The sequence below is a fragment of the Leucopleurus acutus genome, assembly GCF_964270905.1.
Source record: "Leucopleurus acutus genome assembly, chromosome: 1".
Classification (NCBI taxonomy): Eukaryota; Metazoa; Chordata; class Mammalia; order Artiodactyla; family Delphinidae; genus Leucopleurus; species Leucopleurus acutus.
Genome location: NC_139142.1, coordinates 203806693 through 203819947, shown reverse-complemented (window position 1 = coordinate 203819947; position 13255 = coordinate 203806693). Strand labels below are relative to the sequence as shown.

Sequence of the window (13255 nt, the reverse complement as noted above, 5' to 3'; positions counted from 1 at the left end):
TTTTACTTACTCAGATTTTTAAAATATATAATCCCTTCAGAATATTTGAAAACAGAGTATTAAAAAAATCATCGTCTACCAGAGAGAATCATTGTTATTGAATGTGTTTCGTTAAAGTTTTAAAAAGACAACCTACTCTGAACTAATGCTAAAGACAGTTGCTGTGGAGAAGGGAATGAAGCGATAGAAAAAATGATTTTTCATGTTTGTTAGTGTAAATATCTATAAAATTTGAGCTTGCCAACTTTGGATTTTTTTTAAATACTGATGCTGAGTGTTTACTTACTAGCGTCTTTTCATTTGCCTGGTAATCCAACTGTTCTGATCCGCATTCTCTGCTAACTAGACCTCTTCCTGGTAGTGCTGAATAAGGTAGCACTAGCTGCCGGAACGTCCAGGTTACTCAGTCTGCGTCCGTCTGCTCCTCTTTCCGCCTCTCCTTCCTTCCTTCCTATCTCTGTCTCTCCATCTAAGTACGATTGCTTATATATTAAATATATTACATATAAAAATATACTCATAAGCTAATTCCCACATATGCTATAGTTAAATATCTAAGTATATTTTTATAACATGATAATAATATTAGGACTGGTCTGCAGTCATCAAATTGAGTCATACTTCGGTGGCTAAGTAGTAAATGCTGGCTGGGTGGGTGTCAATTACACATTGAAACAGCAAGTGTTCATGCATTGTATGATCTCATTCATGTTAATGGCATTCTCTGAATGGCACACTATTTCTAACACACACTTTATTCCAAATGACTGTGTGTCTTATGTTTTTTTTGTGTTTTTTTCTAAGATACAATGCTTTACATGATTGGTAGCCTGTTTGTCCCTTCCCCAAAATATGTTTAATATCAATCAGTACAGTAATGTCTAACAAGAAACAATTTGGAAAATGTTGGACTAGACCATAGTAAAATATACATTGAAGTTTAAGAATGCTCCCTTCTTTCCGAACTGAAGTGGAGCCTGATTTTCCGTGTTTTCCTTGTTTGATTTATTACCTCTTCTGCCCTTGCTCCTGCTGGGACATATACAATTTAGAATAGGATCTGAGGCTTGATGGTTGCTGTGAGATCTTACTTTCATACAAGAGGTTTTTTGTTTGTTTTTAATTTACTTCCTAGTTCCTGCTCAATAAAAAGGTTGGCAGGTATTACTGAAGTGACATCTTTATCATTGGCTTATAAATATTTTTTAAATAAGAGAGGCTTCTCCTGACTGCAAGGATAATATAGTTTCATTCTAAAAAGTATAATCAAAATAGTATGAAATTAATAGAGAAGAAAGTTCATCTTTAACCAATGTCTGCATTTTAGTGAACATCCTATAAAATATGTCAGACACATGCACATTGTTACACGTGTTGTATATGCAGCTTTCTGAAAGGAAGGATTCACCTGCTTGTCACCCTCCCCCCAACACACTATGTACATTGTTCTGTGTCAATAAATATAGAAGTACATCAGTTTAAATGACCATCTTAAGATATTTACACCGTTAATAGTTTTTCACAAAGATCAGAAGTGCTGTGATGAGCATACTAATTTTTACATCTGTGTGTACTTGTCCAGTTACTTTACAGTGTATACTTAGAAGCTGAATTACTGTCTCAAAGAATATGAAGACTTAACATTGGGGTATAGGAAAAAGGTCTTCTGTACTATATATTGTTAATCTTTCTCATTTTTGCCTTTCTGAGTAATAATTTTTCACTTATATTTGCATTTCTTTTGATTAGTGAGCTTTTTTCTTGCATATTTATTGATTATATTTTAATGAATTTTCTTATATGCTTTGCCCTTTTTATATTAGTGTTCATCTTTTTCATGATTAAAGTCTTTATATAATAAAAATACTAGCTTTTTGTCATGTGCCACATTTTTTCCACTCTGTCATTTGTCTTTAAAATCTTATTTAAGAGGAGTATACATTAATGTTCTTGTGTGTGTGTGTAATACTAACTCTGTCATACGCTGCAGACTTTTTCCCCTAGTTTGTCATTTACTTTCAAATCTTGTTGAGGATGAGTGTGGGGGGCGCGGGGAGAGAGCATGGTGTTGGGGAGGGGTGTTCTTGCCATACCAAGGGTTCAGTATTTACATGATTAAATCAGTTATTTTCTTCATGCATCTGGGTGTCATGTCATATTTAGGAAGGCCTTCTCACTCAGGATTAGAAATATATGAATCTACTTCATGTAAATAAAATCAGCTCCTCTCCCACTTGGATGCTCCTTCTAGGATTATTCAAACAGAATAGAGTCAGGCCCAGCCCTGCCTCCTGTGCCCCCGAAAGTGCGGCCCACACATCATGACCTACTTGGCACCCACCTCTGAGGTGGTTCTTCGCTACATCCTTCCCTCACTTCTACTCCCCACATTCTGTCATTTAGCCTTTCTAGATCCTTTCCAGCTTTGTCCGTTTCTGTCTTTAATAATCCTCTCTTCTTCCATCAGAAAATAAAACCACATATAATAAGCTCTGCTTCCTTTATCTTACAAAGATGTTATTACTTACTGCAAATGCCTGTTTTGAAGGCAAGCAAAGATCTAACTTCTGACTATTTAAACATATAAATTATATAGTTGTTATAAATTCTGATCCATCTGAGCTTCTGCTTGCCCCACAGCTGAACTCACACTTACAGCCATGGGACGGCAGTTGTTGACATTTGATGTACGTCTTTCCTTTTCTTCAGGTTATTTTACATTAGCAGACTGCAAACTTTTTCTTAAAAGACTGGAAGATATTTAGTTCAACCCCAAGGTGGGCCGTCCAGCAGTACATAAGTGAATGGGTCTGGCTGTGTTCCAGGAAAACTTTATTTAATAAAAACATATAATGAAACAGGTGGTGGGCTGAGGCAGCAGTTTACGAACTGCTGCTTTGCTTAATCTTAGGTAGACTTGAGCCACAGTCCGAGGATGGTAGAAAGAAGACAGAAGGAACCAGGCCCAGAAGAAGAGACTTGCTAATTAGTTTACAACAAAAGTTGAGCAACTATTCTATGGCAGGAATTTCTCTGGGCTCTGGAGTTAAACTGGTGATTGAGCAGATGTGGTCCCTTCCTTGTGAAATTTACATTTCCTAGCTTGTGTACGTCTTATATTCATTACCCCTAATATGAGTCAGAAATGTAATAAGGAGTGGTTTGGTTTTAATGCATTTTCCTGAAAGAAGATACATAGAAAACATTTTTTAAAGTACAACCTAAAAATTGCCTACTTAAAATAAAACACCCCTGTAATTCTCTTTAAATCATTGGTTCTCAACCTTGATTCTGTGTCAGAATCACCTGGTGGGAAGAGTATTAAAACTTCTGTCATACCCTAGTTAAGTCAGAATCTTCATGGGTTCAAGCTAGGCGTCTGTATTTTCATTTCCCAGGAAATTTTATTGTGCCACCGGAGTTGAGAACAATGGCTTTCAATGAAATGAGTTTCATGTGTGATAAAAATCTTAAATTCAAAATTGTAGAAAACCTATACTTTGTTACATTTTTTCTAGAGATGAGGCAGTATTTGTTAGTTTTTATGTTACACTTGTCAGTAAAAAAAAATGTCTTATTTAAATTTTAAGTTTTAAATGAGCTTGATATTTTAATAATGCTGTTCAACTTTCTGCTTTTAAATTAGTATGTTGAAGGTTTTTATTTATACTTTGTTTTGTTTAATAATAATTTATTGCCACTTTTAGGATACTGCTGGTCAAGAAAGGTTCAGAACATTAACTCCCAGCTATTATAGAGGTGCACAGGGTGTTATATTAGGTAAGGTTTTACTTTAATATACCGTTTAAAAAATATTGTTTTATTACTGGGGAATTTCTAATTTTCCTTGTTTGTGAAGGTCAATAAGTTTTTCTTTCGTTTTTCTTTAGGGCTACTTTTATGTGACTTGAAGTTACATTAACTTCATGTAATATTAATGAATATTTACACTTTTAAAATTTTGTTTCAGCCCTTTGTCTAGCAATTAAAAAATAAAGATCAGACACATGTACTAAGGAGTGGTTTGGATTTATGCATTTTTCTGAAAGAAGATACATAGAAAACATTTTTAAAAGTACAACCTAAAAATCGCTTACCTAAAATAAAACACCCCTATAATTTATCTGGTTTAAAAGCGCGTGTTGCTGAGGACATAATTGAGGACCAGTCCTCCTGTCATTGGTCTGTCTTAGAGTATTACCAGAAACCAATCTTTAGTCAGCAGCTTACAAATATTAACTGCCAGATTATAAAAGAAGGAGAGTGTTGGTTGCTTAGCAGAATCTGTTTTCTTAGTCTTGAAAAATAGCACAGAGCACTTAGTACTATTGATTTATAATTGCACAGAACTTAAAAGCCAAGTGTGGATTTTCAATGTAATTTATTGAAAAGTGCTTGTTCTTAATATTCCTGAGAAACTGTTTAAAATGAATATTGATCAATTGTAGGGAGAAATCTCTTCTTATATATCATGACTTGTGAGGCTTTGGTTTCATTTCTGTTAATTTGACAGTGACTCTCATAGTTTTGGTTCAGCATCTCCTAAGTTTAGAAAACACTTTAAATTAATAAGCTCTTTAGTAAAATGCAGAGTGATGGGACATGAAAGTGAAAGCAGAGGAAGACGATCAGGATTCCACCCACTAACTTTACATATTTTTTCAAATTTTCAAATTCTGGTCCTTGTGAGAAATAAAATAACAGGGTCATAGATGCTGAAATTTATGTAAAATTTTTTGGTATTTTGCCACAGATTTGAATCTAAACACCTTTTGGTTTTCAGACAAACTTTTTTTATTGTTATAAATGGAGACACAGCTGTTGTTTTGCTTAATTTTCAGTTATCACATAGGATATAATTTCATTTCTCTCACAACATATGTAAATAAAGTTGAAGTATGTATGTAAATGCATATTTTTTTTTTAAAATACACTTGTTTCTTCCATCTGGATCAGTAGGCACTGATTTTTAAGCATTGAAGGCTTAAAAAACAGACTTGTCTGTATAGTAATGTCAGTTCCTAGTACATATCAGAAATGTAATGCCATTGTTTCTTACTTTTGATATTTAATAAATGATTCTTTTTATTTCAGTTTATGATGTCACAAGAAGAGACACCTTTGTTAAACTGGATAATTGGTTAAATGAGTTGGAAACGTACTGCACGAGAAATGACATAGTAAACATGCTAGTTGGAAATAAAATTGATAAGGTGAGAAGTCAGACACTTGGCAGTTTGGCTCTATATTTTGGTAGCTTTTCTTAATCTTTGATTTATCTTTTAGGAAAATCGTGAAGTTGACAGAAATGAAGGCCTGAAGTTTGCACGGAAGCATTCCATGTTATTTATAGGTAGGTGTGTGAATCTTTATCTTTTCATTATTAATAAAGAGTTTTTAAATGGAGTTTCTGTTACATTGTTCTCTTTATGAACCATAAAATGTGTGTATATAGCTCATGGTTGTCTTGTGCTATAAAACTAACCAACTGTAGAACCAGGTTCCTTATTTTTCTTTCTGTGAAAAAGAATAGGATCTCACATCATGTGAAGCCTTACAGAAGAGTCACACCATTCCTCTCCTTCAGGAAAGCCAGGGACCCAGCCCTGAAGTCGCACCTGCTGGTTCATGTGCTGGCAGCAGTGGCACCACCTGAGAGCTTGTTAGAAATGCTTCATTTCAGACCCTAGCCCAGTTTTTCTGAATTAGAATCTGCATTTGAGAAAGATGTTCATGTGATCTGTATGCACGTTAATATGTGAGAAGCACAGTAGAGCTAGTGTTGGCAAATACAGCACGGGCCAGATGTGGCCCCACTGTTTGTATGGGAACACACCATGCCCACTCACCTGCGTTGCTGTCTGTGGCTGCCTTTGTGCTTCGTGGCAGAGTTGCCATTACAGTGCGAGGCAGTATGGCGTCAAAGCCTAAAATATTTACTCTCTAGCCACTTACAGAAGATGTTTGTTGGCCCCTTGTCTGGCATAGTGGACTGGCTCTACCAGTTGGGAGCTTTTAAAAGTTACACTCTCTGGGCCTTACTTATCACGGGTCTGAAACAGAGCCTCGAAGGCAGTTTATAAGAAACACCCTAGTTAATTCTGATGTGAAGCCAGCCTTAGGAATTACTGTTTTAGCTATTCCACTGTATTAGAACCCAGTAGGAATCAGGAAATGGAAATGGGAGAACATGACATATAAAGAGAAGTGGGGTGGTGTATGTGGAAGGTGTAGGGAGTTTTAGACAGGGATTGAGTAGGGTCTCTACTGCTTACTTGCTAGGTGTCTTTCATTTCTATATGTTAGTTTGTTCAATTAATATTTATTGAACACTGAGGATACAACAGTGAACAAAATGGTCCAACTTCCTGTCCTCAGGGAGTTTACATTCCAGGCTGGGAAACAGACTCGTATAAGTAAGTAGTGCTATGCAGGAAATAAAACATAGTAAGGGAAGAGGGAATGACCAGGGTGGGAGGTAATACGGAAAAGTTCTTTGAGAGAGTGCCATTTGAGCAAGAATTCGTGGTATGAAGATCAAGACGGAGAGTGTCTCAGGCTGAGAGAATAACGAGTATTTCCTGAGGTAGGAACCAGCTTAGTGTGTCTGAGCAACAGGAAGGAAGCTTGTGGGCTGGAGCAGAGCGTGTGCTGGAGGAAAGGGTGGTGATGATGGGACAAGAGATCTTAAAAGGTCATGTTGGACCTCCTAGGATACGGTAAAGAAATGAATTTTATTCTAAGCAAGGTGGAAAGCAAGGGAGTAGTGCTGTGACTTGATATTCTTTTAAAGAGACTCATTTGTGTAGCAAATGGCCCGTGAGAAGCAGAAGCAAGAGGGTGCTTATTCTCTTACAGTGGCCTAGATGAGGGGTGCTGGTGGCGCTGACTGTGGTGGCAGTCATGGCTGGTGGGAAGTTGGCAGATCCAGGAGACGCTTTGAGGGTAGAGCTGACAGCACATAGGTTGGGTGTGGAGGATAAGGGAAGAGAGCAGTCAGGATAAGTTCAGGTCTCTGGCATGAGCAGCTGGGTGAATGGTGGTGCCGTAACTGAGATGTGGAAGTTTGAGATGAGAACAGGTTTAGGCAGAGGAATAGGGAACCAAGAGTTCTGCTTAGACGTAAGAACTGTCTTTCAGACAACCAGTGGACATCGTGGCCACTGGCATTTAGGTGGTATTTAAAGTCATGGGATTAGAGCAATCACTACAGGAAAAACTGGATAGAAAAGGGCTGATGATTGAACGCTGGGGCGCTCCAGCAATCAGAAGCCAGCAGAGAGAGGGGTGCCCGCAAGTAAGGCTGCGGAAGATACGCCAGTGAGAGGAGTGCCCTCAAGTAAGGCTGCGGAAGATACGCCAGTGAGAGGAGTGCCAGCAAGTAAGGCTGCGAAAGATACGCCAGTGAGAGGAGTGCCAGCAAGTAAGGCTGCGAAAGATACGCCAGTGAGAGACGAGTGCCCTCAAGTAAGGCTGCGAAAGATACGCCAGTGAGAGAGGAGTGCCCGCAAGTAAGGCTGCGAAAGATACACCAGTGAGAGGAGTGCCAGCAAGTAAGGCTGCGAAAGATACGCCAGTGAGAGGAGTGCCAGCAAGTAAGGCTGCGAAAGATACGCCAGTGAGAGAGGAGTGCCAGCAAGTAAGGCTGCGAAAGATACGCCAGTGAGAGAGGAGTGCCCTCAAGTAAGGCTGCGAAAGATACGCCAGTGAGAGGAGTGCCAGCAAGTAAGGCTGCGAAAGATACGCCAGTGAGAGAGGAGTGCCCTCAAGTAAGGCTGCGAAAGATACGCCAGTGAGAGAGGAGTGCCAGCAAGTAAGGCTGCAAAAGATACGCCAGTGAGAGAGGAGTGCCAGCAAGTAAGGCTGCGAAAGATACGCCAGTGAGAGAGGAGTGCCCTCAAGTAAGGCTGCGAAAGATACACCAGTGAGAGGAGTGCCAGCAAGTAAGGCTGCGAAAGATACGCCAGTGAGAGAGGAGTGCCAGCAAGTAAGGCTGCGAAAGATAACGCCAGTGAGAGTGCCCGCAAGTAAGGCTGCGAAAGATACGCCAGTGAGAGAGGAGTGCCAGCAAGTAAGGCTGCGAAAGATACGCCAGTGAGAGAGGAGTGCCCTCAAGTAAGGCTGCGAAAGATACACCAGTGAGAGGAGTGCCAGCAAGTAAGGCTGCGAAAGATACGCCAGTGAGAGAGGAGTGCCAGCAAGTAAGGCTGCGAAAGATACGCCAGTGAGAGAGGAGTGCCAGCAAGTAAGGCTGCGAAAGATACGCCAGTGAGAGAGGAGTGCCAGCAAGTAAGGCTGCGAAAGATACGCCAGTGAGAGAGGAGTGCCAGCAAGTAAGGCTGCGAAAGATACGCCAGTGAGAGAGGAGTGCCCTCAAGTAAGGCTGCGAAAGATACACCAGTGAGAGGAGTGCCAGCAAGTAAGGCTGCGAAAGATACGCCAGTGAGAGAGGAGTGCCAGCAAGTAAGGCTGCGAAAGATACGCCAGTGAGAGAGGAGTGCCAGCAAGTAAGGCTGCAAAAGATACGCCAGTGAGAGGAGTGCCAGCAAGTAAGGCTGCGAAAGATACGCCAGTGAGAGGAGTGCCCGCAAGTAAGGCTGCGAAAGATACGCCAGTGAGAGGAGTGCCAGCAAGTAAGGCTGCGAAAGATACGCCAGTGAGAGGAGTGCCAGCAAGTAAGGCTGCGAAAGATACGCCAGTGAGAGGAGTGCCAGCAAGTAAGGCTGCGAAAGATACACCAGTGAGAGGAGTGCCCGCAAGTAAGGCTGCGAAAGATACGCCAGTGAGAGGAGTGCCCGCAAGTAAGGCTGCGAAAGATACGCCAGTGAGAGGAGTGCCAGCAAGTAAGGCTGCGAAAGATACGCCAGTGAGAGAGGAGTGCCAGCAAGTAAGGCTGCGAAAGATACGCCAGTGAGAGGAGTGCCAGCAAGTAAGGCTGCGAAAGATACACCAGTGAGAGGAGTGCCAGCAAGTAAGGCTGCGAAAGATACACCAGTGAGAGGAGTGCCCGCAAGTAAGGCTGCGAAAGATACGCCAGTGAGAGAGGAGTGCCAGCAAGTAAGGCTGCGAAAGATACGCCAGTGAGAGGAGTGCCAGCAAGTAAGGCTGCGAAAGATACACCAGTGAGAGGAGTGCCCGCAAGTAAGGCTGCGAAAGATACGCCAGTGAGAGAGGAGTGCCAGCAAGTAAGGCTGCGAAAGATACACCAGTGAGAGGAGTGCCCGCAAGTAAGGCTGCGAAAGATACGCCAGTGAGAGAGGAGTGCCAGCAAGTAAGGCTGCGAAAGATAACGCCAGTGAGAGTGCCCGCAAGTAAGGCTGCGAAAGATACGCCAGTGAGAGAGGAGTGCCAGCAAGTAAGGCTGCGAAAGATACGCCAGTGAGAGAGGAGTGCCCTCAAGTAAGGCTGCGAAAGATACACCAGTGAGAGGAGTGCCAGCAAGTAAGGCTGCGAAAGATACGCCAGTGAGAGAGGAGTGCCAGCAAGTAAGGCTGCGAAAGATACGCCAGTGAGAGAGGAGTGCCAGCAAGTAAGGCTGCAAAAGATACGCCAGTGAGAGAGGAGTGCCAGCAAGTAAGGCTGCGAAAGATACGCCAGTGAGAGAGGAGTGCCAGCAAGTAAGGCTGCGAAAGATACGCCAGTGAGAGAGGAGTGCCAGCAAGTAAGGCTGCGAAAGATACGCCAGTGAGAGAGGAGTGCCAGCAAGTAAGGCTGCGAAAGATACGCCAGTGAGAGAGGAGTGCCAGCAAGTAAGGCTGCGAAAGATACGCCAGTGAGAGAGGAGTGCCCTCAAGTAAGGCTGCGAAAGATACACCAGTGAGAGGAGTGCCAGCAAGTAAGGCTGCGAAAGATACGCCAGTGAGAGAGGAGTGCCAGCAAGTAAGGCTGCGAAAGATACGCCAGTGAGAGAGGAGTGCCAGCAAGTAAGGCTGCAAAAGATACGCCAGTGAGAGAGGAGTGCCAGCAAGTAAGGCTGCGAAAGATACGCCAGTGAGAGAGGAGTGCCAGCAAGTAAGGCTGCGAAAGATACGCCAGTGAGAGAGGAGTGCCAGCAAGTAAGGCTGCAAAAGATACGCCAGTGAGAGAGGAGTGCCAGCAAGTAAGGCTGCGAAAGATACGCCAGTGAGAGAGGAGTGCCAGCAAGTAAGGCTGCGAAAGATACGCCAGTGAGAGAGGAGTGCCAGCAAGTAAGGCTGCGAAAGATACGCCAGTGAGAGAGGAGTGCCAGCAAGTAAGGCTGTGAAAGATACGCCAGTGAGAGAGGAGGTGCCGGGAGTGTTCAGGGTCCTGCAGGCCACGTGAACCAAGTGTTTAAAGGAAGAAGGCGGTCGGCCACATCAAATGCTGCAAGGGGTCAAATGAGTAAAGGACGTTGGATTTGACAAGGCACAGGCTTTGGTAGTCTTGAAAAGAATAGTTTCCATGGAGTGGTGGGAACAAAAGTCTAATCAGAGTAGTTTGAAGAAAATTTTGAGATAAAGTGGAAACAACTTATATGGACAACTCTTTGTGACAGTTTTGAGAGAGTAGAGAAACTAGGTGGCTACTGGAGGAGGTGTGGGCTGGAGGGCAGGTTGTTTGGTTGGGCAGGTGGGTGTTTAATGAGACGGACAATAATTTTGGTGGGCTTTGAAGCTGACTGGTATAATCCAGAAGAGAGGGCACATGATTTTTCAGTGAATGAGAAGGGATGGGATCCCGGGAACTAGACAAAGGGGGGCCTCAGACGGCAGCCGGGATGGTTCACCTGTTGTAACAGGAGTGAAGGCAAAGCCTAAGGATACAGATGTGGGTGGGCTGGGAACCCTGTCGGTGGGATGATCAGGAGTTCTTGCCAGGTTGTTTCGGGTTTTCTCAATATAGAGCTAGATCATCAGCTGAGGTAGAGGAGCTTTAAGATGACGGAATAAATAGTCATCTCAGACTGGAAAAAAAGGTAGTCACTGGGGAAATACAGGATTGGGGAGCAGGGCTGGATTGGGGAGCAGGGCTAAGTGTCCACATGCGTCTCATAAGCATAAATTTAAAATGGGACTAGTGTTCATGGTTGTATGTCATTTATCCAACCACCTATAGCTGCTGGGTCCCAGGCACAGAGCAACCAGATTGTTTAACTTAGAGCCTAGATTTCCTTATTCTAAAACGGGAATGATACCTGCTTCAGGGGCTAATTTTAAGAACTAAAAAAAATTAAGGAAAGAACTTTGGCGTAGTATTTGAGTAGGGCTTTAAAATGTACAACTCTATCACAAAATCTTGGGCTTATATACCGCTAGTCTTATAGATAGAACTTAAATAGCTCAACTTTGAGAGTTGCAGGAAATTCGCTAATCTTAAACCTGTGGGGAGAGATTTGGCTTTTTATATATCATCAGCTGATATTTCTGCTGTAATAGTTTTCCAGAAAAACGTAGAAATATGATCAGAAGAGAATATACTCTGACATTTTTCCTTGAATTTCAGAGGCAAGTGCAAAAACCTGTGATGGCGTACAGTGTGCTTTTGAGGAACTTGTTGAAAAGATCATTCAGACGCCTGGACTGTGGGAAAGTGAGAACCAGAATAAAGGAGTCAAACTGACACACAGGGAAGAAGGGCAAGGGGGAGGGCCCTGTGGTGGTTACTGCTCTGTGTTATGAACTCTGGGGAGCTCCATCTCTTGCATATTTGATCGGATAACGTCATCTTTCTGTATATAAACTCTTCAACTGCTATTTTAGGGTCCTTGCAGTTTGCACATATTTGTTTTGTATCATGGCAGTAAATACTTGCGAGAAATCCCACTTATCGACTGTTTCCAGGTAAAACATTATGGTAAGCATGCATAGTTTGCAATCTGCAGTTTTTTATGTAACATAAAATAGGTGTACCTTTATAAGTACATTTGATTTTATGATTTACATTCATCATGTGATTTTTTAAAAATCCACTTATCTAGTGTATGTTGATACAAGGTCTATTTCTGGTGTCCTTTTCATTTAAATACTCATCAATTACTGAATTAATTGGTATGTAGAACTCCTAGGACCACTGAGAGACATACAGGTATCATCAAACCTGGCAAATTTCCCTTCAGAAATAACAAAAAGCATGATTCCATAACTTTTCTAGGATGTTTGCTGATGGATTCTCTTTTAGTACTAAGCAAATTTCTCTTTACAGGATGTAGTCCAGGCCAATTTATAATTAAATCTCTGTTTGTTCTGATGATGCTTCTAAAATAGCATCGATATGTTAAAGAAGTTTGGTCTTCCTTTTAATTTAGTTCACAAGTAGCTCAGTTGCTTAACTGGAGTTTTAATTCTGTGATATGTACATGGGATTCATGACCCTTTGTGCAGCATTTTTGCTTATGTGGTATTTGACAGGATGGCAATAAGGTTTCCCCCCATTTTGTTTTCAGAAGGACAGGAATGGTGTGTTTACGTAACTCATGTAGTACTTTGACCACTTTTAGAAACAACACCTTTTTCCATAAATGTTGGTGGTGTTTGTGCAAGCACTTCAGTCGTAGCTTGTGTAATGTTAATGAATATCTGTATCTTATGACTTCCATAAATGGCTAGTTGATACTCAAAAGCCTACTTCTGTGTTTTGAGGGTTGGGGGAAAAGACACTAAATTATAATTTGAGAAAGGCATATTGCTTCCAGATTTTGATGTGTGTGGGAAAATACTGTTGCAATGAAAATCTTGGTAATTTACTGTAACAAGTAGCCAATAGTTTATCAAAACCAACTTGTACAGACTAATAAATCTTTTCCACAGTATTCAGTTTTCTAACCTCTTGCTGTTGTACACTGTATATTTTTTCACTCATATATTTAATTTACATTGATCTCTGCTATTTTAAGCCTCCAGATAAGTAATTTGTCCTTTCAGGCAGGTTACTCTAATACCCCTCAGTAAGATTAATAAGAAATATTAATTTCTAGGCAGTTTGTTCTCTGTATACAGGTGCAAATGATAAACATTTTTGTGGGTCACCTTTGCAATATATGTGATAATGGGCTGAAATGTACATCTTCACATAAGAAAACCTTACATTCTACGTGGTTCACACTTGTTAGACTACATTACATTTGATTAAAGGTTTTCTGCATTATGTATGTTTTTACTAAATATGAAACATATACTACTTTAATGTTGGAGAAAGATAGCTAACACATGTACTTAACGACTTGTTGTTACATTAAAACTGTAGATTTGTATATTTATGTAGTTTCTGTATTGACATTTCTGTTTATTGCTTTTTG

General features: G+C 41.2%; 1 protein-coding gene across 1 annotated transcript in view; it reads left to right on the top strand.

Moving 5' to 3' along the window:
- The window catches only part of RAB18 (RAB18, member RAS oncogene family), a 35336-nt gene extending 22567 nt beyond the window's left edge, over window positions 1-12769 (top strand). Inside the window, exons 4-7 of the mRNA XM_082847042.1 lie at window positions 3708-3780; window positions 5095-5213; window positions 5287-5353; window positions 11464-12769. Of these exons, the coding sequence (XP_082703168.1) occupies window positions 3708-3780; window positions 5095-5213; window positions 5287-5353; window positions 11464-11639 (435 nt within the window). The 3' untranslated portion in view covers window positions 11640-12769. The remainder of the gene's footprint in view (window positions 1-3707; window positions 3781-5094; window positions 5214-5286; window positions 5354-11463) is intronic.
- Window positions 12770-13255: the final 486 nt, after the last annotated feature.